Source organism: Mytilus edulis, chromosome 12, assembly GCF_963676685.1.
Source record: "Mytilus edulis chromosome 12, xbMytEdul2.2, whole genome shotgun sequence".
Lineage (NCBI taxonomy): Eukaryota > Metazoa > Mollusca > Bivalvia > Mytilida > Mytilidae > Mytilus > Mytilus edulis.
The window spans coordinates 6,862,653-6,889,961 of NC_092355.1; the positions used below are offsets into that span (position 1 = coordinate 6,862,653).

The window sequence follows — 27,309 nt, forward strand, 5'->3', positions numbered from 1 at the left end:
CTACAACATTTTAAGTGAATTTATATCTCAGGCTGGTCTCTGCATACATACAACTATTGCAAATATGGCTTTGTATATATATATAGGTACGTACACATCCAACAGATTTAATATAAAACGCCATACATATTTTTTAGAGAACCTTGCATTGCTATCTAAAATAGAGAAAAGACCCATCGGTCATCGGTGTTAATTTACCTATCGTCATTTTCTAATGAAACGGTTGGCGAATTTTCTCAAAACGTTTCAGGAATTTATAAAATACAAAATATTTGCATAAAGTGGTGTTAAGGTGTAAATGCAAAGTCATTATGCAATGCGTTTGAAACGCTGCAGGGATGTTCCACTGGTGAGTAGTGAGTCATATATTACCCAAACCTCTTATCGTTCTGAACATGCATGAAATATTTGCCACTGGATGAAATGCAATCAACAATCAATCAATCACAAACCCCTTATAACGAAAATACAAATTGAACTGAAACTGTTTCAATTAAGAAAAAGTTTGAAGGAAATAAAGGAAGAAAATACATGTCTTCGAAGCTATAACTATAAACTATAAGGCAACATGTTTCAAGTTGAAATTGTATAAAAATCCTGTTTAAGGTGTTTTAAAACAGACCCCGTTAGATAAAAATTAAGGTGGCAAACAACTGGATCAAAGCACATAACACTCCTTTGTTTGCTTTTTTTTTTTTTTTTTGCTATTTTAAAATCACCGTTACATATACATTCACGAGTAGGTAAAAAATAGATTTTAATACTTAAGATTATTTGAAAGACCTATTAAGAACTTGCCGCAGAATTCACACACGTATGTACCCCGTGTCTCTGTTGCCCTGCACATATCCAGAATTTACATGAGCATCCCCCCATTTTTTCGCATGAGAGTTTCTTAAACATATTTCGGAATTTATTAATATCTATTTCTTATATTTCTTATGGTACAAATTTTATTGAATATATGTTCCATACGGAATTGTCCCCAAAAGAATCAATGCAGTTTTTAAATAATATTCAATGTATACACAGGTAATCTCTTTTGTGTTTTGACACATTCCCTATATTTAAAGTGTAATAGGTCAACCTCAGCGTCATAAATATACCTTTTCGTAACATGTCTATTACATTGACTGTGTTTGATTGTACATACAATGAATTCAATCAAACTTACATTTATTTTAGATATAATGGATTCACGCTTTTCCACAACAAATGGTAATTTACTCAAATGGCCATATGAAAGCACACCGGGAGATCACAACCATAGTGTTGACAGCATAACTAATAGTAGTTGGGCTGCCAAACATATGCCAGATTTATTTCATATTAACCAACATATTTCCCATTTAGAGACACAATCAGGAAAGATGTTACAAACACATGGTAGACATCGGTCCTCTTTTTTTTTACCAAACTGTATTCAAAAGAAATTGCTAGAAAAGGGAAGCATGTCAATGTCAAAATCTATATACAAGCACTTTTCGACAACACTGTAAAATTACTAAAGGAAACATATACAGTGTTTCGAAACAGTGAACTACATCTAGCTGGCAGCATGGGCGAACAAACCAAAATTGGAAGACCAGATGAATTTGATTTTGTTATTATTCTATCACAGCTATCAGAGATAGATATATTTTGGCCAGACCGAATGAGGAAAAATACGTATATCCGTGAACTTGCCAAAGACTTTAATTTTGGATATCTGGACGCATTTAGTAATGATATCAGATTCGGAATACACGAATTACTACTAGCATCGTTGGTAGAAAATTTGTGTGATGGTTGGAAAATAGTGCTGACGGGTTGCAATTTCTTTACTAGAAATACTGCTGTAACCTTCCATTTGGTTCGTAGCTCAGACAGTTTCGAAGTAGATATCGATGTTACCATTTTGATTCCTTTTCAAAAGGCCACACTCCTCCCGCACATAGATTTCTTAAACATTAAACAATACTATATAGATAGGTTGGCTAACGACAAGGGAATTCTCTATGCTATTTTCAGATATGAAAACCATGCATTTCGACCAAGCAAAGCTCATCTTGAAAAAGACCTTTTGAAAACAGAGAGCAGACAAAGGGTTTACACCGTAGCAAAACTCATTGTTAAAACATTTTTACCAACGATGGAGGTTCGCGAACATTGTAAACGATGTAAAGAAGCAATAGTTGGCTCATATACACTAAAAATATCCTTTTTGATATGATACAATTTTATTCAAATGATTCATATTGGTCGGAACAGTCAGTTTAGCACACGCGTAGTAGAACTCTTTGTTATACTTAAACATTGCTATGATCAAATCGGTTATAACTTTGTCGAATACGTCTTGATGAAAAGTAAGCATCTAGAACACAAATTAAAGTATTAAGCATTATTAAAGCTTTTAATTCCAAAAGAAACCGTTGCCACAAGCGATATCAGACATGACGGTGAATGGATTAATCAGGAAAAAGAATATGAGAGGTCAACTTTACGTGATTTGAGCGAAATACACTTCCAAATGAATGCCAAACGATTTGGGTCAAATGCAGAGTTATACACAATGACTGGTATAAAAGACAAAGTGAAGTTTTACTATGGACATCTTGATGGAGAGATCGATTTTAATCCATTCGAAAGTACAACAGGCAAACGAAAGCCCGATTCAAAGGAACCAAAATGTCTCTATATAGAGGCAGTTTCTCTTACGTGTTTTCTTCCCTCCACAAAAGAGTCACAAAAGAGTTATTTGATATTATTGACGATGTTTCTTTCAAAAGAGAGGTAGAAACGTACTTTTGTTTCCTGCAAAAAGAAACTTGGGGATTTTAAGGAAGTGATTACCAAACTAGTTACATTGTTTACATTACATACAATTGTAAAGTTAAAAATATTCAAAGGACATTATGGACAAAAACACATTTTCGGGAGAGTTTTAGAAATATATATCATATTTATGGAAAACATTTAAATTATCTGTTATTGTACATTTATCTTTTTGCTGTGTTTTAGATGTAGATGATTTGGTTTTAGTTAGATTTGCTTTGTGTGTGTGATTCAAACCCATTCAGCACTATCAACTATAACTTGGTGGTCAAGGAGGAAGTCCGACTGTCCGAAGAGAATCGATGACCTTCGGCAGGGGAACTGACAAACACACCTGCCACACACGGTGATTGAAATCAAATTTTGTATATTTTTAAAAGTTGGCGGGTTTTTTTTTTTTCGTTTTGTGCACATCAAGACCGGGGCTTATATATCAAAATATTTTAATCAAAGTTAATCAAAAAAGAAGCAAGATCATATACAAAATACTAATTTTCAATTTGAAGGAGTAATTATTTGAATTTAATTGAAGTCAGAAATTTATTTCACAGTTTACTAAATTAGGTAGATGTGTGGTAATGACCTATATTATAGATATACTAAATCCTCCTGACACTCAGAACTCCTGAAATAAAATAGTCAGTGACTTAAATTGCCGTGAAATCTTCAACAAATTAGAAACACAAATTAGAAGAAGGAATCTACAAAAAAAAAATTGTATTGCAAAATTCACTCTACACCGAAGCTATATATTTGGAATCCAACGCTTTGTTTCAAAACTCAGGATTAAGTTCTGTACGCTGGAATCAAAACTTAGTAAACATGCCAAAGTAATAACAAAGTCGAAGTGCATCCAGGCCCTAAAATTTCCTTTGACAGATTGTTGGTTGTTTAACGTCCAATGACAAATATTCCATGCAGGTGCAAGAGGCGAACAAATAGACAAGAACTATTGGAAGGTCTTGTAATAGAGACCATCCGAGATGAATAGCAGGGAAATTTTGACTGCTAACTGAAAAATGATTGGTTATCTAGGAAAAGGGACAAATACTTTTCTGTAATATGCCACCATCAGATCCCTACAGGAGTTGTTGCAGGGGTTCACAAAGTGTCGAGAGCGTGGTCCTATTTTTACATTCTGATCGGGCGTGGCTGCGTACTTGCTCATTCCCTTTTCCTGACTTTATCTTTTTAAAAATGATAACTATACGTACTATTTTTAATTTCTATTATATATTTCTTTCATTTCAAATTATTTTGAATCTAAAGGAAAAGCTTTAACTCGTATATCTTTACAAATATAACTTTATATGGTAACATATGTTTTATAAAAGAAATAATACATATCTAATTTCACTAACACGCATCCCACGTATACAAATGATAACAAAAATATATTCAGTCTTGTAAACCAAATTTTGTAGTCAACATGACAATGTTATTTGGTCTGTGCGTTATCAGTTTAGCGGCAACCATGTTCTGTTATCAAGAGGAAAACATAAGAGGTAATGTCGTCTTTATTATTTATAATTTGGCTTAGATTTGTTTTTTGTAATATCATTAAAGAATTAATAACAAAAAATACCAAACGCCAAATGAAGTTTAAAAAGGGTGAAGTCCATAAAACTATCAAAATCAAACATTGTATTATATTATCAAACTGACCGAATGACAAACAAGTATCACATTCTTGACTGGATAGGCATAAACAATTAATTATTGAATTAGGATGTAAATTGATATTTATCAAAGGTACCAGGATTATAATTCAGTACGCCAGACGCGCGTTTCGTCTACATCGGACTCATCAGTGACGCTCATATCAAAATAGTTATAAAGCCAAACAAGAACAAAGTTGAAGAGCATTCAGGATCCAAAATTCCAAACAGTGGTGCCAAATACGGCTAAGGTAATCTATGCCTGGGATAAGAAAATCCTTAGTTTTTCGTAAAATTCAATGTTTTGTAAATAGGAAATTTATAAAAATGACCACATTATTGATATTCATGTCAACACCGAAATGTTGACTACTGGCCTGGTGATATCCTCGGGGACGAAACGTCCACCAGCAGTGGCATCGACCCAGTGGTGTAAATAGTTATCAAAGGTACCAGGATTATAATTAAGTACGCCAGACGTGCGTTTCGTCTACATCAGACTCATCATGGGTTAATACCATCAGCTGAAAAAAATAGATTTGTCCCTATTAGCATGATTTAAATTATGTTTTATGTGTAAATACCTTGTGTACTAATTATAAACCGAAAGAGGTAAATTATAATGAGGGAAAAGTAAAATAACTCATCAAGGAAGCTTCAAAACCTAAAATCATTTATCAAATGACAATGTTAAAAGCTCAAACACATTAAATGAAATGAAAGCAACTGTCATATTCCTGACTTGGCAAGGACTTTCCTTATGTAGAAACTAGTGGATCAAACAATATGTCTAAAAACAGACAATAACAATCAAATACAATAATTAACAGGAAGGCAAACAACAAAAGATAAAACCAAACCCTTTCACAGAGACTAAAGACGGGCAACTTCAACATCCGTAATTTGGAATTCCTATGAGACCTGTAAGGGTAATCCAATCGTATACGTTTAATTGAAACAGTCGTGTTACTAAAAGCAGCACGTAAACATTGGTGCTAGGCCGCTTTCGATGAAGTCATAATCGAAGAAAATGTAATAGTGATTCTGTCAATTAGAACATGTTCGCGGTCATCTATTAACCAAATACAAGTATTAAATTAAGATCAATTAAATCATGATTGCGTACGTTAAATGGTCGATGAGATGATTTCAAATAACCATGTGAAACACTTTGTTTAGTAGACTCACGTTTAGCAATACTTTCCTTCAACAAAATCCAGACAAAAAAAGAAATATGACCTATCATGGGAGATATACTTGATATGTGCAGGCATATTTGATTGAACAATATTTCAATGACCTGACCAATTCAAAACGTTCAATGTCAAGATGAAAATATTCAATAATTGTTACATGTTATGTAATGATATTGTTTGTTTCACTACATCACATATTAGAAAAATTCCACCCTGAACCCAAAAATCTAACGAACTCTCCTTGATAACTCACATTGAAAGATAAAAGATTGAGAATGTTATCAAGAAAAAATGATAGCACAAAGTAAACATTTACCCACTGATAGATCTATTGAATGCCTCAAGTAGTGAACCCGATAAAATTGCTAAAAATGTTTTACATCGTTTAGAGTTCCATTTTTAAGATAAGTATATTTGATGGCATTTCAAATCAATTTTGAATTTCATTTACTAAAACATGTAAAACACTATTTCGAGAAGTCCCTAACAGTATCATTAACGCAGTTACAAATGCCTTATTTATGACATATTCGTTGATGACTTAAGAAATTAGTTTTAAAAAAATACGATGCCAACTACTTCAATCAAACGGAATTTCTTAATTTGCTACAATTGTGAACCTCAAATTGTTGCCGTTGGTTGATATCTTGTGGCGACAAACAGTTTATGTTTATATACGGATAATTTTTGGCATAAAATTTATATTCTATAATGATATTCACGAATTAAAGAAGAAAATATAACAACGTTTGTAAACTACTTGTGAACAAATGATATATATTAAAAAAGAAACGAAAAACAAGCATTAAATAAAAGGCAAAACAAACATAAACTACATTTCCTTGTTCCACTGAGAAATCCATTTGAAATTAACCGATGAAAATAAAACTCTTTATGATCGAAAGTGAAAATGACTAAGCTCATAAGTTTGGATTGTTTATCGTAGACGCAATGTAACTTAACCAGCATATGGGATAACCATTTCCCAACTCATTTGGTATTCAGGAGCTTGCAGCTGCTACTCAGACCGTTAAAACGTCACCAGTGTCTGAGCAGAAAGTTAATAAACTAGGGGTGTGTCACAATAGGACATCTCGTCGTTTTTCTAAAAAGTTCAACGGAAGATACCAAGAAGTGGTTGATACATATTTCATATAAGCTTCACAAATAATACAATGGTCTTGAAAGTTAGATTCTATGTATTGACATTGTTTATCACCTTTATAACTTCTAAGTAATCTCTTATTTGTCTCTCTAAATTATTACAGTTTAGTCTATTTTAGTGATGATCATTTTCTAACATGATAATACAAATATGTTATGTGTATAACATGTTGTTATTAAAGATCCAAAAGTTCTACCTGGCCATGGTATTTTGAACACCTAAAAATACACCTAAAATTCATAAATGTCAGCTCCTCTACATATAATAGTTCTTTAATCAGTAGTGATGTATTTGAAAAAGCTGGAAAAGATGTTTCAAATTTTTACTTAGCCTTGGTGTAGACCCAAACGTTATGCACCTCCAGTAAAAATTAATCAAGATTTATGGAAACTTTTGCTTAGCTAACTTATTGAATTTTGACCCCTTGACAATGGTTAATTAAACCCTTTAACCTATATACAATGAAACTTCAAAAATAAAATTATTTGAAACTAATTTTCATAGTTTTAATACTCTTATTAATATATGGTACATCTGCAACATATTGGAAACGATGTCTGTTGGTTATTTTTATTATCCATCTTAATTTGACCCCTGTCCCTTCTTTTACCATGTCAAATTTACCTCCCTTTATATACCAGGATTTCAAATAATCAAAGTATTCAAGCTACAGGGTCTAGTTATAATGCTTTAAAAGATTTTAAATAAAATTTTGTCGGTAAATACTTTAGGAGATATTTGTTTAACCTATCATGGAAAATTGACCTCCCTCTTTTGTATGTCTGATTTTCAATCTACAATAAATTTGAAATAGCGTACAATGTTCTAATAATTATCTAGAATGAAAACATTTGATTCGACTGGTGAACCTGGGGTAAATTATCTTTGGGGTTCAAAATACCAAATGAAACCGGGAACAGTACTTGTACTTTGACAATAGATTCTTAAAATTTGTGTATATAAAGGCAATGAAAGTGTACCGTTGTTCAATAGTCGTAATTCGAGTAACATATACCCATCCGGGTAACAAACTAAAACTGAGGGAAACAAATCAACTATGAGAGGAAAAGAGAAACACTTAACTGCAACAAAAGCAAACGCCAACATACATAGACACGGATTGTACATAACAACTGTCATATTTCTTACTTGGTACATAGACATTTTAACAGAAATTGGTGGGTGATACGTATGATTTATTTCAAAGATACAGCCGGTTTATCATTTTCGTTTAGGAAGGCTTGATGTCTTACCTTTAAAACGGACAGCCAATATAGAATATAACAATTGTGTCAGATTTCAGTGTGTCTATGTTGTTTCCTTCCTTTTATATTCACAATGCTGCTACGATGTAATAACCGCTTACTATGTATTATATTTACTATTTTCACTAGTTAGCTGATTTTCAATGAGGGTGAAATAATGTGTATATGCTTCTTCCAATTTAAGGATTACGAGAGAAAGAGATTTCAAACAACAACGGAAAAACAGATGAACTAATGCGCATTTTGGAAGGTATTCTTTTTTTCATAATTCAATCCAATCATCGTCACGGCTGGTAATCTACACACGCAGAACATTTGGTTCTGCAATGAAAACCGTGAGAGGATTTTCCGGTTGTGCTTGAGTGGAGTAATTGTCACCGCTTCGAAAGGTATATACATTTCTAAATCGCAATTTTCTTATTCGTCTGATCAAAATATTGAAAATCGGAGAATGCTATGCTGTGGTGAATACTTGAACAAAAAGATACATGTATCATTTACTGTTGTACGTGGAGTTAAACTCCTACAAAATCAGTTGCCGCACGAGAATTTGCCTAAAAAAGTGACATTCAAATTTTAAAATGGTTCTAATTACAGACCCTCAAGTTTAAATTTACTTTTTATTCGGTCAATGGGTATGAATGTCGTTTTGGGCGGCGTGTACACTGTCCGGTGTTGATCGACATCTAAATAAATATGAAAACCTCATATTTTTATTATGACATGCGTGAGGGGATCGGTTCTGATTGAGGACATCGTGAATGCGTGAGGGGACGTGAAATCATAATATTATATCCAAACTATGAGTATTTGAAAGTTGCCTTAATGTGGTCAGATTGTTCATGAAAAAACACATTTGTGTGCATAAACAAAATTAATGAGATAGAATTTTGAAATGCATTGTGGGAACATAGGTTTTACGAACAATAAAAGGAAAAATTTTGTCAACGATTTGTTTCTAGCTTCAAATAAAAGTGGAAACATTTCATATCGACCCAGTATTGCGTATTTTTAAAAAAATGGATCGCGAAAAAACAAATTTTGATATTTAGTTGAATATTTTGATTTATACAATACATCACAAAGTTTTCTATATATGAATAAACAGTCTTACCAATAAATTGCAAATAATTCTCCAATAAAGGCAACAGTAGTAAACCGTTGTCGAAATTCATAAGTTGATTGAGAAAAAACAAATTCGGACTACAAATTAAAACTGAGGGAAACACATCAAATATAAGAGGAAAACTACGACACAATGTCAGCAACACAAAATTAAACTTTAACACACACAGAAACGAACTACAATTTAACAATGGCCATTTTCCGGACTTGGCACAGGACATTTTAAGAAAAAAAAATGGTTGGATGAACCCGGTTTTGTGGCATGCCAAACCTCCCACTTCTACGACAATGGTAAATATATCAGTCAAAGACAACATTACATGACAGGACTACAATACAAATAAATGATAGAACATATAGAACAGAGAAACACTCCAATTATAGCTTACAAAAGGTACCAGGTTTAAAAAACACTTGTACGTCAGACGAGTGTTTCGTCAACACAAGGCTTACCAGTGACGCTCAGATGAAAAAAGTTCGAAAGCCAAGACAAGTTCATTGAGGACCAAAATTTCCAAAAAGTTTTGTCTACTACGGCTAGATAAGAACATCCTTGTTATTTCGAATAAATCTAATTTTGCAGCTAGTGATGTTTTATAAAATGACTATATAATAGATATACATGATAAAATCGAAGTGGTGACTAAGTACACAATAAAAACGGATACATAAAATTACCTAAATCAGCACATAAAAATTCACAGCCGAGTTAGCAAAAACCATAAACGCACAAAGTGACGTAATATATGAATTTATTAAACAATATCCCCAAAATAGGATAGACAGAATTCAGGATTAGATTTGCAATACTGATATAACATTTATCAGATGAAAATTGCAATAATAATTAATATCAAATTGTGGTAGTAAACTATACCGATTTTTTATCCAAATCCACGAATTTGGACACATATTTGAAATTTATTGGTTAGACTTTTATTCATAAATAGAAAACATGGTCATTTGTTGTTATTTCAGAATTCTATCTCATAATTTTTGTTTATGCACACAAATGTGTTTTTTCATGAACAATCTGACCACATTAATATAAAAAAGAAGATGTGGTATGATTGCCAATGAGACAACTATCCACAAAAGACTAAAATGACACAGACATTAACAACTATAGGTCACCGTACGGCCTTCAACAATGAGCAAAGCCCATACGGCATAGTCAGCTATAAAAGGCCCCGATAAGACAATGTAAAACAATTCAAACCAGAAAACAAACGGCCTTATTTATGTAAAAAAATGAACGAAAAACAAATATGTAACACATAAACAAACGACAACCACTTAATTACAGGCTCCTGACTTGGGACAGGCACATACATAAATAATGTGTCGGGGTTAAACATGTTAGCGGGATCCCAACCCTCCCCCTAACCTGGGACAGTGGTATACCAGTACAACATAAGAACGAACTATAAAAAATCAGTTGAAAAAGGCTTAACTCATCAGATGGACAAAAATATTAGTGGACGTGGCCGGGTACTTATACATCCCGACACAAAAAGACACAATGAACAAATCTGAGAGTACTCGCATTTATCTAAAAGCTAGTTCAAAGCCAATAACAACTAATAATAAAATCATGCATCTAAAACATTAAGGCAACTTTCAAATACTCATAGTTTGGATATAATATTATGATTTCACGTCCCCTCACGCATTCACGATGTCCTCAATCAGAACCGATCCCCTCACGCATGTCATAATGAAAATATGAGGTTTTCATATTTATTAAGATGTCGATCAACACTGGACAGCGTACACGCCGCCCAAAACGACATTCATACCCATTGACCGAATAAAAAGTAAATTTAAACTTGAGGGTCTGTAATTAGAACCATTTTAAAATTTAAATGTCACTTTTTTAGGCAAATTTTCGTGCGGCAACTGATTTTGTAGGAGTTTAACTCCACGTGCAACAGTAAATGATACATGTATCTCTTCGTTAAAGTATTCACCACAGCATAGCATTCTCCGATTTTCAATAATTTGATCAGTCGAATAAGAAAATTGCGATTTAGAAATGTACATACCTTTTGAAGCGGTGACAATTACTCCACTCAAGCACAACCGGAAAATCCTCTCACGGTTTTCATTGCAGAACCAAATGTTCTGCGTGTGTAGATTACCAGCCGTGATCGTAGGAGTATTAATCATGAGTTTTATTTCGTCTTGACGTATGATTTGAAATTTTATTTAAAAGAATCCGTGTAACAGTATATTCACATAAAATGATACAGGCGTTCTATAATTATAACATATCTATAGTATCCTAAGGCCTTACTATTCATTATAATGTTTACAATCAATGTTCCGAACTCAAAATGAAACATGTTATCATTGTATAAAAAGTAAAATCACAAAATATACTGAACTCCGAGGAAAATTCAATCGGAAAGCCAATAATGACATGGCAAAATCAAATGACAAAATAAAGTAGAGTTAATATTGCTCTTAATGTCTTGTTTGTATATTCATTCAGAGTCTTTTTGTATTTGATAACCAAAACAATATTCCTCTGAGACAAAATTACGGAAATAACCAGCTTTGTGTTTGAACTCGTTTTAGGTGCATGCATGAAAAACTCGGCAGAAAGCTTGAAAGATATGATGAAAGAAACCCAAGCTATTATTAACAGTAAGTAAAGCATTACGACTATGGTTTTGACTTCAGCGATAAAACAAGGTAATATACGCTAAAGATATTTGGCGTTTTCTTTCTTGAGATAAAACAGCATTTACATATGTCCACAACCGACACTCAGAAAAACATCATCCATTAGCTAATATACAATTCATTAAATCCATCATAGATGTATATACTCACATAGATAAAGTTCAACACTGACATGAAAGGTTATATATATGTGCATTGCAATTGCTTTCACACTTATCTGATTATGACATGAACCAGTTGGTCATCAAATGCCAATTGAAACTCTAGACAATAGAAGACTGACAATTAAAGGCTACATAGCAGTCAAACGTGCTAAAAAACAGAAAGAAACAAAATCAAAATATATATGTTATACTGACTTTGTTATGAAAAAATGTTTTTACATACTAAACAATATTACAAATTATTCGCAAAATAAGAAATAAAAAAAATGAGGATATATATTTTTTTAACATGTTTAACCAGGACTAACGATTTCATCAAATTTGCATTCTTACATTTCATATCTTTAACTACAATTGAACTTTATTTTTACAATGTAGCCTAACTATTATTCACAAGTTTATTGAATAGAAATAATATTATGATTTTGCTCTAAAATACATCTTATTAATTAAAAACATATAAAAAATCATTTTTAAAGACAATTTAACTTTTAAAAATGTAGAAAAACTGATTCAATATAGAGAAAAGACTGTACTCTTTTATGAAGTTACCCCAAATATCGACGCTGTTCGACACCTTAATGATGCATATTAAAGACAAGTAAGAGTATTTCAAAGTTCAACAACGTGCTTTTCATATTTTCAGAAAAATAAAATATAGAGATACAACTCTTAAAAACATTTTTGAATTTATAATTAGTTAAATATTTACCATGTAAAACGCGAATCACAAAAATCTGTTCAATATTAATTGACTGGAAAAAAACTATAAGATACTTTTTTTTAGATATCGGTATTTATAAAGAAGTGGTGAAAAAGAAGAGACAACTAAGAGAAGAAATCAAGTGGGTTGTTGAAGGTATGAATACTTACTTAAAAGTATAATCAATGTACATACTGATTGTGTTTTTGTAAATTCACTGATTGCAAAAGTATAAATAATTCTAAATATTAAGGATTTTCTTATCCCAGGTATAGATTACCTTAGCCATATTTGGCACAACTTTTTGAAATTTTGGGGTCATTAATGCTGTTAAACTTTATACTTGTTTTGCTTTCTGACTATTTTGATCTAAAGGTCACTGATGAGTCTTGTGTAGATGTAAGGCACGTCTGGCGTGTTCAATTATAAGCCTGGTATCTTTGACTATTAGGATGTCAAAATTTATCATTGTGTATTTATTTCTTATTTGTATATTTCACCGTCCTGAATGTTCTTGCATTTATTTGTACTGTAGTCCTGTCATGCAATGTTGTTCTTTGAGTGTTATATTGCTATACTTTATAGTTTCTTCCTGAGTGTGCTATATTGTCGTGTGTTTTTTTTTTTTTTTTTTTTTTTTTTGTTGCACTTAAGGTGGTACCCAACACTTTAGCTAAAATTAATTTGGGTCGTTTAATTTTCTTAAAATTTTGACAAAGTAATTACTTTGACCCTTTTACAAAAATATAAAAATTTCAAAAAATTTGAACAAACCGTTTTATCAGAAAAATTACACTGGTTATATAGCAGTTTGACAAACACTTATTTTGATCATTGAGAAGCTTAATACTCCCTTAACAACACAACGTAATTAAAACGTGTAGCTGATTTTACAGAGTTATCTCCCTGTAGTGTTAGGTACCACCTTAAGGGTTTCTGTTGTTTCTTTGTTTTCCTTATAGTTAATATGTTTCCCTCAGTTTTAGTTTGTAAGCCGGATTTTTTTTCTCTCAATCCATTTATGACTTTCGAACAGCGGTATACTAATGTTTCCTTTATTTCAAACAAAAATCTGTCTCAGCATAAATTCTTTTAATAGTATTCCTGAATAAAAACGAAAAAAAAATCAAATCACAAAATTCCAGAACACCGAATAGTCCACAATCATGTTAATCAGTTGGAAATATCAAAAGCCGAAACACATCAAACGAATTGATATCCACCGTCATATATATTCCCGACTTTGTACAGTTATTTTCTTATGGATTAAACCCTGGTTTTATAGCTAGCTAAACTTCTGACCTGTATGACACTCGCATCAAATTCCATTATATTGACAGAGATATTAAGGAACAAGCCATAGAACCAAACTGAAGAAAGCAATTAATTAAAACCAAATTAAATACCGTATTACTGAAAAAAAAAAGTCCAATGTACCTAGCCTGTTGATTTCAAGCTCTAAATATTATTAAGTTCGTTATCAGTGATCCTAAATTTTGTCTTTCAGAATCCAAAGGCCAACTTGACGTTTTGAGAATAGCAAAGCTATTGAAGAGAGACGTAGGAAGTAAGTTCGAATGGTATTTTTAGTCAGCTTACACTTTTTATCTAGAAAAATCACAAATATGACTAATTGGACTATTTAGACGTTGCTATATAGAATCAAAAGAAACAACGCATAAAACAGTATCATGTTTACAACATCAATTTAAGTACTTTGAGCATTTTTGTAAACTTCAAAATATTCAATAACATTTTCAATACATGTCAGTGAAAGGAATGTTTGTTCATAAATGAAATAAGGAACCGTGATGTCATTTTTCGTTCTGTCAAAAACGTCAGTTATTTTCTTTATTTCTTTCTACAAAACTTGTAACTGTATATATTTTGTGTTGTGGATCATTTGGAGAAAAGTAAACACATCCCTCAGAAGATAAGTTTAGTTGATTCACATGGACATTTTCATCTGATTCCATAGTAACAGATCAAACGTTTTCGCTTTAGGAACTTGTGAGTCTAAAAGAGTTATGGACTGTAGTGGTTTTAAAGGGAGTCGTAAAGGAAGTGGAGTTTACTCTATTTATCCACAAAAATCTAAGTCCGACAAAATCAAAGTCTACTGTGATATGAAAACCGACGGAGGAGGATGGACGGTAGGTTTATTATCGATGTATCCTTTGAATGTTAATTGATTCAATATAATAAAGTGTCTTTACTTCTTTCCTCCTTTCATCAACAGTATTTTATTGAACCTATATGCTGAGAGTACCATGAGATGCGCACGCAGATCGTAGAGGTCACTAGCGTATTTGGTCGTATGAGGTCAAGTCGTGGAATTTATCCCTCTTATGTTTATTTGAAAATAATGGATATCTTAATTGTTTTGAACTGGAATTTAATATAATTGTGACATTTGGAATACAAACTTTACGATTTGATATAGTTTTTGGATGGATTAATATTCTTACGATGTAGTTGGTGATGGATAATTTGTCACGTTGTCAGCAAACATTTGTTAATGAAATGGCTGAACATTCGAGCATTGACTCGGTATCAGAACTGTCTGGCACGGCCAAGACTAGTTCCAAAAGTGACAATATTTTTAGCATTATGAATGACCACAGGCAACTTATTTCGCCAGGTTATGATAACAATATCAGTGGGTTTCAAGCAAGCATTGAAAACATTAATGTTGGAGGAGGAGCCATAAGCAATGCTCCTGCCACTCACACTCCGGAAGTGGTCATACCTGATATTTACAATATGCTACTGCAAAATCAATTGTATATCCAAACTTTGATGAAAAATCAGAATTCTAAAACTGATCCTATACAAAGTTCAACAAAGGTAAACCCTAGACAATCGGCAACAATGGCCGGACCAAGAAAGGTCGTTAAAAATAAACCTAAAAAGGATGATTACCAATCGCAATTGGACAGTTTGTTTGATAATGATATGAACAATAATCAAACTAAAAACATATCTGCACCGTCTGAATTATATTCAGATATTTCGAGTGACGAAAGTTACGATAGCGATGATGAAGCATGTTCTGAGAATGAAGTGGATGTTGAAAAGGCAGAAAATGAAAATGTCTTGGAATCCATGAAAGACTTCATTAGTTCAGACGAAAAGACTGGTCCAAAAATTAATCCTGGTTTAGCCTCATACATGAACCAGGGACTGAGGACACGAGTCAATGAGGAAAAATACAAAGACCTCACAAAGAAATATGATAAGCCTGCCAATGTGAGCAGTTTAAAAGTTCCACGAGTCAACATAGGTGAGGATTTTAAATGCAATTAAATTGCAATTTAATAAAATTCATATTTTTTGAAAAATCAAGTGTGCAAATCAATTTATTATAAATAAAATAGTTTTATAAATGATTAAAAACTCGCAATAATATGTGAAATGTGTACACGTATGAATATTGTGTAAAAATCATTTACATACACACTATAATTTTTTTTTTAGTGAATATATTTACTAAATTTATATTATAATTGTAGGTATTTGGAAACAAATGTCACTACGAAATAAAGATGTGGATATAAAATTACAACGATTACAGAATCTCTTGTCTAAAACAGCGTGTCCATTGATGTATATGATGGATATGTTTGTGGAAAAATCTTCAAAGAAAGAAGGAATGTCCAGAGAGGAACTGCAAGCATATGCAGTCACGTGCAGAGATACGTACCAGCTATTTCAAGCGTGTTATAGTGAAATAACCTTCAGGCGAAGGAGTTTCATCAAAGACGACATTCAAACCCAGTATAAAGGTCTATGTGATGATACCACACCAGTCACTGACATGCTGTTTGGGGATGATATTAAGGAAAAAATCAAAGAACTAGATGCAGAGCATAGTGTGTGCAAAAAAGTTGGGAAGGACCATAATTATACATATGATAATCCCAAGAACTCATATCAGTCTTCTAACAGGGGACGTAGCCATCATGGCCATGGAGGGCGTGGATTTCCTCATAAGTTTGGGAAAAGGAAACGCCAAATTGATGGAGGAAAACCAATCAAAAGAACAAGAAAATATGATGATGATGGTTTTTTAGACCGCAGCAAGACCTTCAACAAGAAGAAAAACAAAGACAAAAAGTAGATCATGTTATTTCTGAAAGTGGTGTAAGTACAAATGATCACTTGATTGATTTAACTGCATTAACAATTCAAAATCTTCCTAATAATTTTATTGGGGGGAAAATTTCAAAGTTTTTCCATCGATGGAAGGAATTAACATCAGACTATTGGATTTTAAATATTATTAAAGGTTATCAGTTAGAATTTGAAAACATTCCTACACAGCTTATTATGCCATACCCACTTGTATTCAGCAGTGAAGAAAATGAATATGTACAAACTGAAATAGATAAGTTTATTTCAAAAACAATTATTCAACCTGTTACTCCAATTAAGGATCAGTATGTTTCAAATATTTTTGTGAGACCCAAAAAAGATGGTACTTATCGAGTAATTTTAAATTTAAAGCAGTTAAACCTTGATATTGAACAAATACATTTTAAAATGGAAACTTTTAAAACAGCAATAACAAATATTACACAAGATTGCTGGTTTGGTTCTGTTGATTTAAAAGATGCATATTATTCTGTTAGCATCAATGAAAAAGATAGGAAATATCTTAGATTTTATTGGAATGAAGTTCTGTATGAATACACTTGTTTGCCAAATGGATTAACAACAGCACCGCGAATTTTCACAAAAATTTTAAAAGTTGTATTTTCCAAACTGAGAAGTAAAGGACATTGCAACACACCATATATTGATGATAGTTTACTTGTGAGCAAAACCTTTTCTGGATGTCAAAGTAATATAATTGACACAGTACAATTATTAGATCATCTTGGGTTTACCATACACCCAGATAAATCTGTACTTCAACCTACTCAAATTATTGTATTTTTGGGTTTTGTAATTAATTCAATAACAATGTGTATTAGAGTAACAACAGAAAAGGCAGACAATATAATTAAATTATGTAGTCGGTTAATTCTCAAGAAAGAGATTACGATAAGAGAGTTTGCACAAGTTATTGGAAAATTAGTAGCAACGGAACCAGGTGTACAGTATGCACCATTATACATAAAGTCTTTAGAAATTACAAAAGATTTATTGTTAAAACAAAATTATGGAAATTTTGATGCAAAAATGACTTTGTCAGATGGAAATATTTCAGATTTAAATTGGTGGGTTAATAATATAAATAGTAGTTTCAAGCCAATGACTTTAACAGATCCGCAATTTATTCTTAACACTGATAGTTCAAACACTGGTTGGGGTGCAGTTGTGCAAGATACATTGTTCAAAACCAAAGGGTTTTGGTCAAATGAAGAACAGAAAAACCATATTAATTTTCTAGAGCTTAAGGCAGCATATTTAGCTTTAATTTGGTTTTGTTCGTCAAGAAACAACGTTCATGTAAAAGTGTATTTAGATAACATGGTCGCAGTGAATTACATTAATAAAATGGGTGGCCGCATTGTAAAGTTAAACAATTTGACAAAGGAATTGTGGATTTGGTGTATACAAAGGAAAATTTGGGTTACTGCTTGTCATTTGCCAGGAGTTGCTAATATAGAAGCAGATAGGCTATCAAGATCAATAAATGTGGATATTGAGTGGAAATTGCATGATGATGTTTTTAATATTATTGATTGTTTATTTGGACCACATGATGTGGATTTATTTGCATCTAAATTTAATCATCAATTACCACGTTATTTCTCTTATTTGCCTGATAAATATGCTGAAGCAGTAGATGCATTTTCTGTAAAATGGAGAAATATTAATTGTTATTGCTTTTCACCTTTCAGTCTGATTGGGAAGATATTGCAAAAGGTGGACCAGGATCAAGCAGACATGACATTAGTGGCACCATTGTGGAACACTCAGAATTGGTTTCCACAAATACTTCATCGGATTGTGGCACAGTCATTCATCATAAACAATCGAAAAAATCTTCTGTATCAACCCCAGACTCCAACAAAGGAGCATCATTTGGTGAAATTGCGATTAGCAGTTTTCAGGATATCGGGGAAATCTTGCAAAATTATGGATTATCAAAGGAATCTTCCGAAATCATCATTGCATCTTGGAAACCAGCTACTCGACAACAATATTGGACATATTTCAAAAGATGGTTGCTATTTTGCAGTGAACGGGAAATTAATTCATTTAAAGCCACTGAGTTAAATGTTTTAGAATTTTTAACTTCGTTATATGAAATAGGTTTAGGTTACAGTGCTATTAATACTGCCAGAAGTATGTTATCGTCGTTTATGTCTGTAAATCAAGAGAAAACTGTTGGACAATGGCCATTGGTTAAGCGATTTTTGAAAGGCATATTCAATCTGAAACCATCATTACCCAGATATCAAAGAACCTGGGATGTTGAAGTAGTGCTGAAATATTTGAAAACATTATCACCAGTTTATATGTTATCTTTGCGTGTTTTAACCTATAAGCTAGTTACACTGTTATTATTGTTAACAGGTCAAAGGTTACAAACCATTCATAGCTTAGATTTAGATGATATCACTGTTACAGATAGTAACATATATATAGATGTGAGAAGTTTATTAAAATGTTCAAAGCCAGGGAGGCATTTACAACCAATAGAGTTGCCAGCTTTTATTGAGGATAAAAGTCTGTGTATTGTAACTGTTCTAAAAGAGTATTTAGCTAGAACATCATGTTTTCGGAAAACTCAAAAGTTAATTTTGAGCTGTATAAAACCATACTCGCATGTGTCTAAAGACACGCTTGGACGTTGGGTTAAAATTGTATTGCAATCGGCTGGTGTAGACATAACTATATATAAACCACATAGTACTAGATCAGCAAGTACATCTGCAGCACTACGGTGTGCTACTTCAATTGATACAATTTTAAAAGCGGCAGGTTGGTCAAATGAATCAACATTCAGAAAATTTTATGATAAACCTGTATCAAAACAAAATTATAATGATAATTATAGTGTGAAGGTTTTGAGAAGTCATATTTTATCAAATGCTGATAAGTCTCATGTATAACATAAGTATGATAATGCATATGTTAGATTTACTATCAATGACATTTTAAAATTTAGCATAACGTGCATTATATGTCAATGTGGTTTGATTTAATTTACTTTTGTACTTTGATAGAATACAAAGTTGATACAACATCTTGTGTTTTTTAAGCCTATAATAAATCATGATTGATAAGGCTGTAAATGAACTTGAGTAACAGATCACATATCTCTGAAATCTCATGGTACTCTCAGCATATAGGTTCAATAAAATTGTACAATTAAATGAGACTTACCTTAAGTCGAAATTTGATTGTAATTTTGTTGAACCTATTTATGCTGAGAGTTAACATGCCCTCCCTATCACTCGTATTCCCACCCAGTTTTCTTTCGGTGTATCATGTGCTTATGTGCTCTGTTACATTCTCTGAAAAGTGACCTCTACGATCTGCGTGCGCATCTCATGTTAACTCTCAGCATAAATAGGTTCAACAAAATTACAATCAAATTTCGACTTAAGGTAAGTCTCATTTAATTGTACAATTACAGTTCATAAATTATGCGATTTTCTTGAAAGTAATTTTACATTTTCCATCGGCAAAATTAATATGAGCAGTGTGTTTTTCCTGTTTTAATACAATTCATTTTAAGCTATCTATTCTTCAAACATACCCAATAAAGGAATGATTCAACCTCGCGTATCGTTTGGATGACAATGGGTATATAAAAGTGAAAAGATACCAAAAAGGCCATTCAAAAATTACTCCTCTACAAAAAGGGTTCATTGCAAAAGAAAATATTGTGTAAAATTGTTTTCGATAATACAATAAACAAGGAACGCAGACGAGATTATGGCCATGAAACAATTTGTTTTATTGCTAGATTAAAAACATGAAAAACAATCAATATAGTTTTTTGTTGTTGACTGTACTTTGATTGCGTCATATCCAGGCTTTCTTTCATGGCTAGCACCAAGGATTAAGTTCTTAAAAAAAATATAAGTATATTCTCCTCACGGCTTTTGTTCCTATTGAGGTGTTGATTACGTAGCCTCGTTAGTTGTGGCCAATGTCATAAATTATACTAATCACTTTAGGACTTCACTTCAATTTGTTCAAACTTGCTTTTGATATGAAAAAAAAAAACAGAATTTCTGTTTTATATTTCATAATTTGTCATAGGTTATTCAGAGAAGAATTGATGGAAGTACTGACTTTGAAAAGCATTGGAAAGATTTTGAAGATGGCTTTGGTGATGTTAGTAAGGAGTTTTGGCTGGGTAAAGATTTTTCACATTGCAAATATGTATGTCCTTCACTTGGAGAGAATCAATAGTTCGGATATAAATTAAAACTTCTTATATCCTTTTTTATTCAAAACAGAATCAAACTTTTTGTTTGTCACTGTAGGTGAGAAGACTTATGTTTCTTTTTATGTATACGGTTACAATTATGTCCTAACTAGGATTATATCAATGAAATAAACGTCATGACATAATGATAATGGTATCATATCATATACAGATATTAATTTCTTACTGAATGTGTTGCCCTGTCGATATAAATCAATATATAATAAGTTATTATTACTTTTCGGAGGCTGATACGGAAAAAGCCGTATGGGTCATTGGCCCATGGTTTACTTCCGGTTTAATACAATTATACAATACAATACAATATAGTACAAATGTTGGTTGTTTTTTTTTGCCTAACGATACGTATCGTTAGGCAAAAAAAAACATTTGTACTACATTAAATTAAAAAAATTAAAAATGCTTGAATGATGTTCAGTGTCTGGAATGCACAGGATAAAGTCTTTGGAGCATAAATTTATGATTAATTTAAAAATGAAAAAAATAACTGAATATTTTGACAAAAAAAGTGGGAAGAAAATAGAAATCACCATAACTTAAAATACCAACAGCAACAATATTCAAAAGCTCTATACAGAAAAGGAAAAACTAGAGAACATGAGCCCAACTGGAACAGGGTCGAACTCCAATTTGAAAACAGAGTTATTGTAGACTTTGTTTTAAGCTATTATAACCAAAATATAACCAAAACAAATAGAATGTCGAATGGTTTTGTTGACATAATTGTATAGTGAAGCATTTTTTCAAAATAACGTTTCAGGCAATAAGTATCTGAATTACATAACCATGAAGGGCACGTATGAACTGAGAATAGATTTGGTAAAAACAAATAACAAGAAGACGTTTGCAGTTTACAGCAAATTTTCTGTTGGGGATGCAAAAACAAAATATAGAATTAGTGTTGGTGGTTACCATGGAACTGCAGGTACAGTAGCTTTAAAATAGTCGATTCGTCAAAAACTTTCAGTTAATGTGATTAATAGTTAATTTTACTTATCGGTACACTTATTACACTTATAATAAATATTTATATAAAAGAGGGACGAAAGATACCAAAGGGACAGTCAAACTCATAAATCTAAAACAAACTGACAACGCCATGGCTAAAAATGAAAAAGACAAACAAACAACAGCACACACGACACAACATAGAAAACTAAAGAATAAACAACACGAACCCCATATAATATGCGTTCACCTTTTTCGCTATGTTGGTGCTTAATGACTGTGTGACCAGACATAACATACGTTTGATCAGACTCCTCTTCACATTTGCAATTGAATATTCTTCTAGATTTCAATTTCTAAAATGATAAACATCATTTCTTAAGAAGCAAGAATCTTACAATCTGATTGGTTAAATACCTGGATATAAATAATATCCCATCATTGTTCACCAGGGCATAAAAAAAATTCCCCAAATTTCCCAAAAATATTTTCAATCATTCCCTTAATAATAGTTTTTCAAATTTTCTACATTTAAAACACAATTAATAGAAAATATTTGAAAATACAAAGCAAAGTTGATGGTGTAAAAAAGAAAGGCCATATATGTCGTTAGTTAGACTTGAGTATAGCTTCTGTGTATTGGACCCTAACAACAAAAATCAAATCAATAAATTGAGGTGGTCCTACAAAGAGCTGCCCGCTATACATGTAATAGATATCACAATACCAGCTCTGTCTCAAATATGCTCAAATACCTAGGCTACAGTAGCATACATTGCAATTAAGACAAATACTAACAAGACTAGTGGTTTTCTAGAAGATTATACACCGACATCTACCCTACAGATCACCTCATTTAATCAGACAGCAGAACAAGTAAGCATAACAACCACTATAAACAAATTCAAACAAATAAAGGTTCTAACAGATTCTTATTTTATCTGCACAAAATAGTGCAATGGGACATACTTTTAACTTAACGATGTTCGCTTGTCATGTTTTGGAATTTTGGCAGATTTTCGAAATCTGGTTTTGTCCTCTTGAATGCCTTCACATTTTTTGCCCTTTGATCCTATTGTTCTTTTTATAAATCTTTTGCATGTATAATGATAAGCAATTTGTAAAAATCTTATAAAATCTTTATCTATTTAAATCTATTCATGTTTTGATAGCTTTTGAGGTGGTCCTACAAAGTGCTCTCCGTTATACATGTAATAGATATATCAATACCACCTCTGTCTCAAATATGCTCAAATACCTAGGCTACAGTAGCATACATTAAAATTAAGACAAATACAAACAAGACTAGTGGTTTTACTAGTACTTAGAATGCTTTATAACAATTAAAATGGTCGTTCATTTTTATAATTGTAAGAATTTTTACCGCATGTTTATTTAGTCTTTCTATAGTCTTTTTTTCTGATTAATACATTCATATATCTGTGTGTTTGCGATTTATCTTGAAATCAATAAAATAATAAGTTAATGCAACAGCAATATTATTATGCAAATATAAAATAGAACTAATTCTATTTTTCCAAATTTCAGGGGACTATCTGGGAGCAAATAACGGCATGAAATTCAGTACAAAGGATCAAGATAATGATACGTGGGGTTCAAACTGTGCTGTAAATAATGGAGCATGGTGGTACTATTATTGTAGTACTTCAGAATTAAACGCCAGTTTGAAAAAGCAAAAGTTAAGATGGGGCGGTCGAATTTATAATCAGTCGAGCATGATGGTTAGAAAGGTCAAATAGATTAAGTATAAAAATAAAAACTTGAAGTAGAATGTTTGGTTGTTTTTAATCCAAAACACTAAGACGTAATCAAAGTGAGAGGGTTAGCGCTATAAAACCAGGTTTAAGGTAGATAGGGTGTCTTCCTCCATCTTGGATTTGGAAATACCAGAAAATAAGTTCTAGATCTTTAATAGAATGTGCAAATTTTTAGAGTAGTAGGTAATTCATGTGTAAGAACTTCCACTTCTATATAGAAAATGACATGTTTTATCATATTTATGATTGTATTTTATAAAAAACAGAAAACTTTTGTTTGATCAAATTTTTTTCAACTTTGCCACATAAAGGGAGGCAACTCAAATACAAGGGCAGATAATTCAGATTGAGGTACGTTTACAATAGAATGTGTTAGGAATTTCTCTATTTTATTATGTTGCAAGAAAATGGGTCCGGTGACCCCCTTTTTTCTTTTTCTTAACTGAAAGCATACTATGAAAGCTATCTTCTCATATGTTATCTCAAAATTATATGGTGTAGTTTACGCTTTATTGCAGAAAATTGGGTTTTCAATGCATAATCTATACAAAATTTGTCAATTTTAATCACCATGTAGCATGAAAATAAGCCCGGTGACCCATTCTTTTTATTACTTTTTTTTAAACAGCATAATTTAAACTATATTTTGGCAAATTATTAAAAAATTCTATGGATTATAATTTAGACACCCCATCTACCTTAATCCACCATTTTATACATTTAAAAATGCCTGTACCAAGCAGATCAGGAATATGACAGTTCTTGTCCATTCGTTTTTGATGCGTTTTGTTATTTGATTTTGCCATGTGATTATGGACTTTCCGAATTGATTTTCCTCTAAGTTCAGTATTTTTGTGATTTTACCTGTTTTCTAGAATATTATACACCGACATCTACCCTACGGATCATTTCATTTAATCAGACAGCAGAACAAGTAAGCATAACAACCACTATAAACAAATTCAAACAAATAAAGGTTCTAACAGATTCTTATTTTATCTGAACAAAATAGTGCAATGGAACATACTTTCAACTTAAGGATGTTCGCTTTTCATGTTTTGGAATTTTGGCAGATTTTCGTAATCTTCTGGTTTTGTCCTCTTGAATGCCTTCACATTTTTTGCCCATTAATCCTATTGTTCTTTTTATAAATCTTTTGCATGTATAATTATAAGCAATTTGTAAAAATTTTATAAAATCTTTATCTATTTAAATCTATTTATGTGTTAATAGCTTTTGAGAACTTTAACCTGTCAATGCTATGAAATATCATGAGAGAACATTTTCCCGCCAAAATTTCAATGGTTAATATCTCGAAAACAAGCGCATTGACCCCTATATATTTTTTGCTTTTTTATTTTTAATTAATCCCCTATCAATATATTCATGAAAAGCTATTTATTTGAAAACTGAATAGCGAACTTTCTTAAGCAATCCTTTGTACAACAGTTGACAGCTTCAATGAGCATATTTCTATATCTGCTCTTTCGCAAACTGAATAACATGTACATAGTTATAATAAGAAATATACATAAGATAACAATTCTGAAAAAACAAATTAAATCACTAACTACTATATAATTTTTTTTCTGATCACCAGTGTTACGTAACATAACAATTTTTTTTAAATTGTAAGAAAAGCCACGCATGCAACGGCACCTTATAGGTGCAACTGAGTGTGAAAATACAAAGATATAAATCAAACGTTAAATAAGAAATTAATTCGTTATATCGATGAAGTTAGGTGTGTACGGAATTTTACACTGGTGTTAAAAATGTATACGACCCTCAGCTGCGTATATGAAACATTAAGTATATATTTTCTGTAAATATAATACACATTTACCCACTTTAATAACTCTGTACGTACGTCTCAGTCCAACATGTCTGAGCTCATATAAAGATTATTTTACATCCCTTACTGAATTAAGTCTGTATCGGTTCGAATTCACTAACATGAAGATATCTGAATACAAATGAAGGATGAAATTTACGTGTAAATACATCATTATCAAACTCGTTTAATGCATTGTTTTGTGCTTTAGAAAGTACTTTATTTGAACCTTTTCAAATTTTTTTAAACGAAAACGCACTGATATATATTTCATTTTAAATCATAGAATTTTTTTTTCAATCGATAAAACAAGGACACACTAAAAATAAAACACGGACTATTATCGAAAAATCACAGACTTGGAAAAATGAATTACTCTCCAACATGTAAAAAGAAATTTTAATTATATTCACTAGAAAAAAGTTGTAACACTCAAGAACAAAGAAACACGCTCTAATCACTCGAACAACAACGACCCCAGCCGAACACTGTACCTATCGTGATATCAGTGCGTGAAAAATATAACGGGGATCTGTTTCAGTTGTTAATCCCCCACCGTAAGTTAAACCGCGTTTTATTACATATTTACATATTTATTTAGCCAAACCCATTCAATATAGTCGGCTAATGTTATGTAAATTGTAATGTGTGCTTTGTTCATCACAAGTCTTATTTACTAGTACTTAGTATGCTTTATAACAATTAGAATTGTCATTTATTTTTTATAATTGTAAGAATTGTTATTACATGTTCATTTAGTCTTTCTATTGTAAATATGCTTTTAACTTATATTTCATTAATACATTCATATGTCTGTGTTTTCTTGAAATCAATAAAACTATAAGTTAATGCAAAAGCAATAATATTATGAAAATCTAGAATAGAACTAATGCTTTTTTCCAATTTCAGGCGACTATCTGGGACCAAATAACGGCATGAAATTCAGTACAAAGGATCAAGATAATGATACGTGGAGTTCAAACTGTGCTGCAAATTTTGGAGCATGGTGGTACTATAAGTGTAGTTATTCAGAATTGAATGCCAATATGAAAAAACAAAAGCTGAGATGGTATACGCATACGTATAACCAGTCGAGAATGATGATTAGAAAGGTCCAATAGATTAGCTATACAAATAAAATATTGAAGTAGAATGTTTGGTTGCTTTTATCATAACCATTTAAAAGACTTAAAAGATAATGTCATAAAATACATGATTGCATTATTTTGTCCGTCACTTTCATGCACTTTTCTTTCTATCTTAAATCGTGATTGCATTATATCCTTTGAACGGACAGATTTTGTAATATATGCAAGTCAACGTAACAAAACAAGCATGTGTTCAATATTTTGATTCCTAGTTTATGTTTCGCTTGATAGCTAACTTAAGAATATAAGAAGCTTTTCAACTGATTAAACCATAAAGGGCATGTGTATGACTACCAAAATAGCAACCGTTATCCAACATAGAAATCCATAGAAAAAATTACGGTTGCATCAAACCATAGCTACACATTTACAAAAACACATTCAAACTCATAAATCGGCAATAAACT

The 27,309-nt window shown here is 31.8% G+C and overlaps 2 protein-coding genes across 2 annotated transcripts; both read left to right on the plus strand.

Annotated features, from left to right (window-relative positions):
• Positions 1–4,235: 4,235 nt before the first annotated feature.
• On the plus strand, positions 4,236–23,934 carry LOC139498881 (fibrinogen-like protein A). Its single transcript, XM_071287469.1, has 9 exons — positions 4,236–4,319; positions 8,283–8,348; positions 11,804–11,872; positions 12,863–12,934; positions 14,286–14,345; positions 14,783–14,931; positions 21,005–21,101; positions 21,955–22,119; positions 23,691–23,934. The coding sequence occupies exons 1-9, from the start codon at positions 4,244–4,246 to the stop codon at positions 23,900–23,902; spliced, it is 966 nt and encodes a 321-aa protein (XP_071143570.1). The 5' UTR covers positions 4,236–4,243; the 3' UTR covers positions 23,903–23,934.
• Positions 16,256–19,714, plus strand: LOC139499596 (uncharacterized). Its single transcript, XM_071288348.1, has 2 exons — positions 16,256–16,921; positions 18,628–19,714. Exon 1 carries the CDS (start codon positions 16,305–16,307, stop codon positions 16,896–16,898), a length of 594 nt encoding a protein of 197 aa, XP_071144449.1. The 5' UTR covers positions 16,256–16,304; the 3' UTR covers positions 16,899–16,921; positions 18,628–19,714.
• Positions 23,935–27,309: the final 3,375 nt, after the last annotated feature.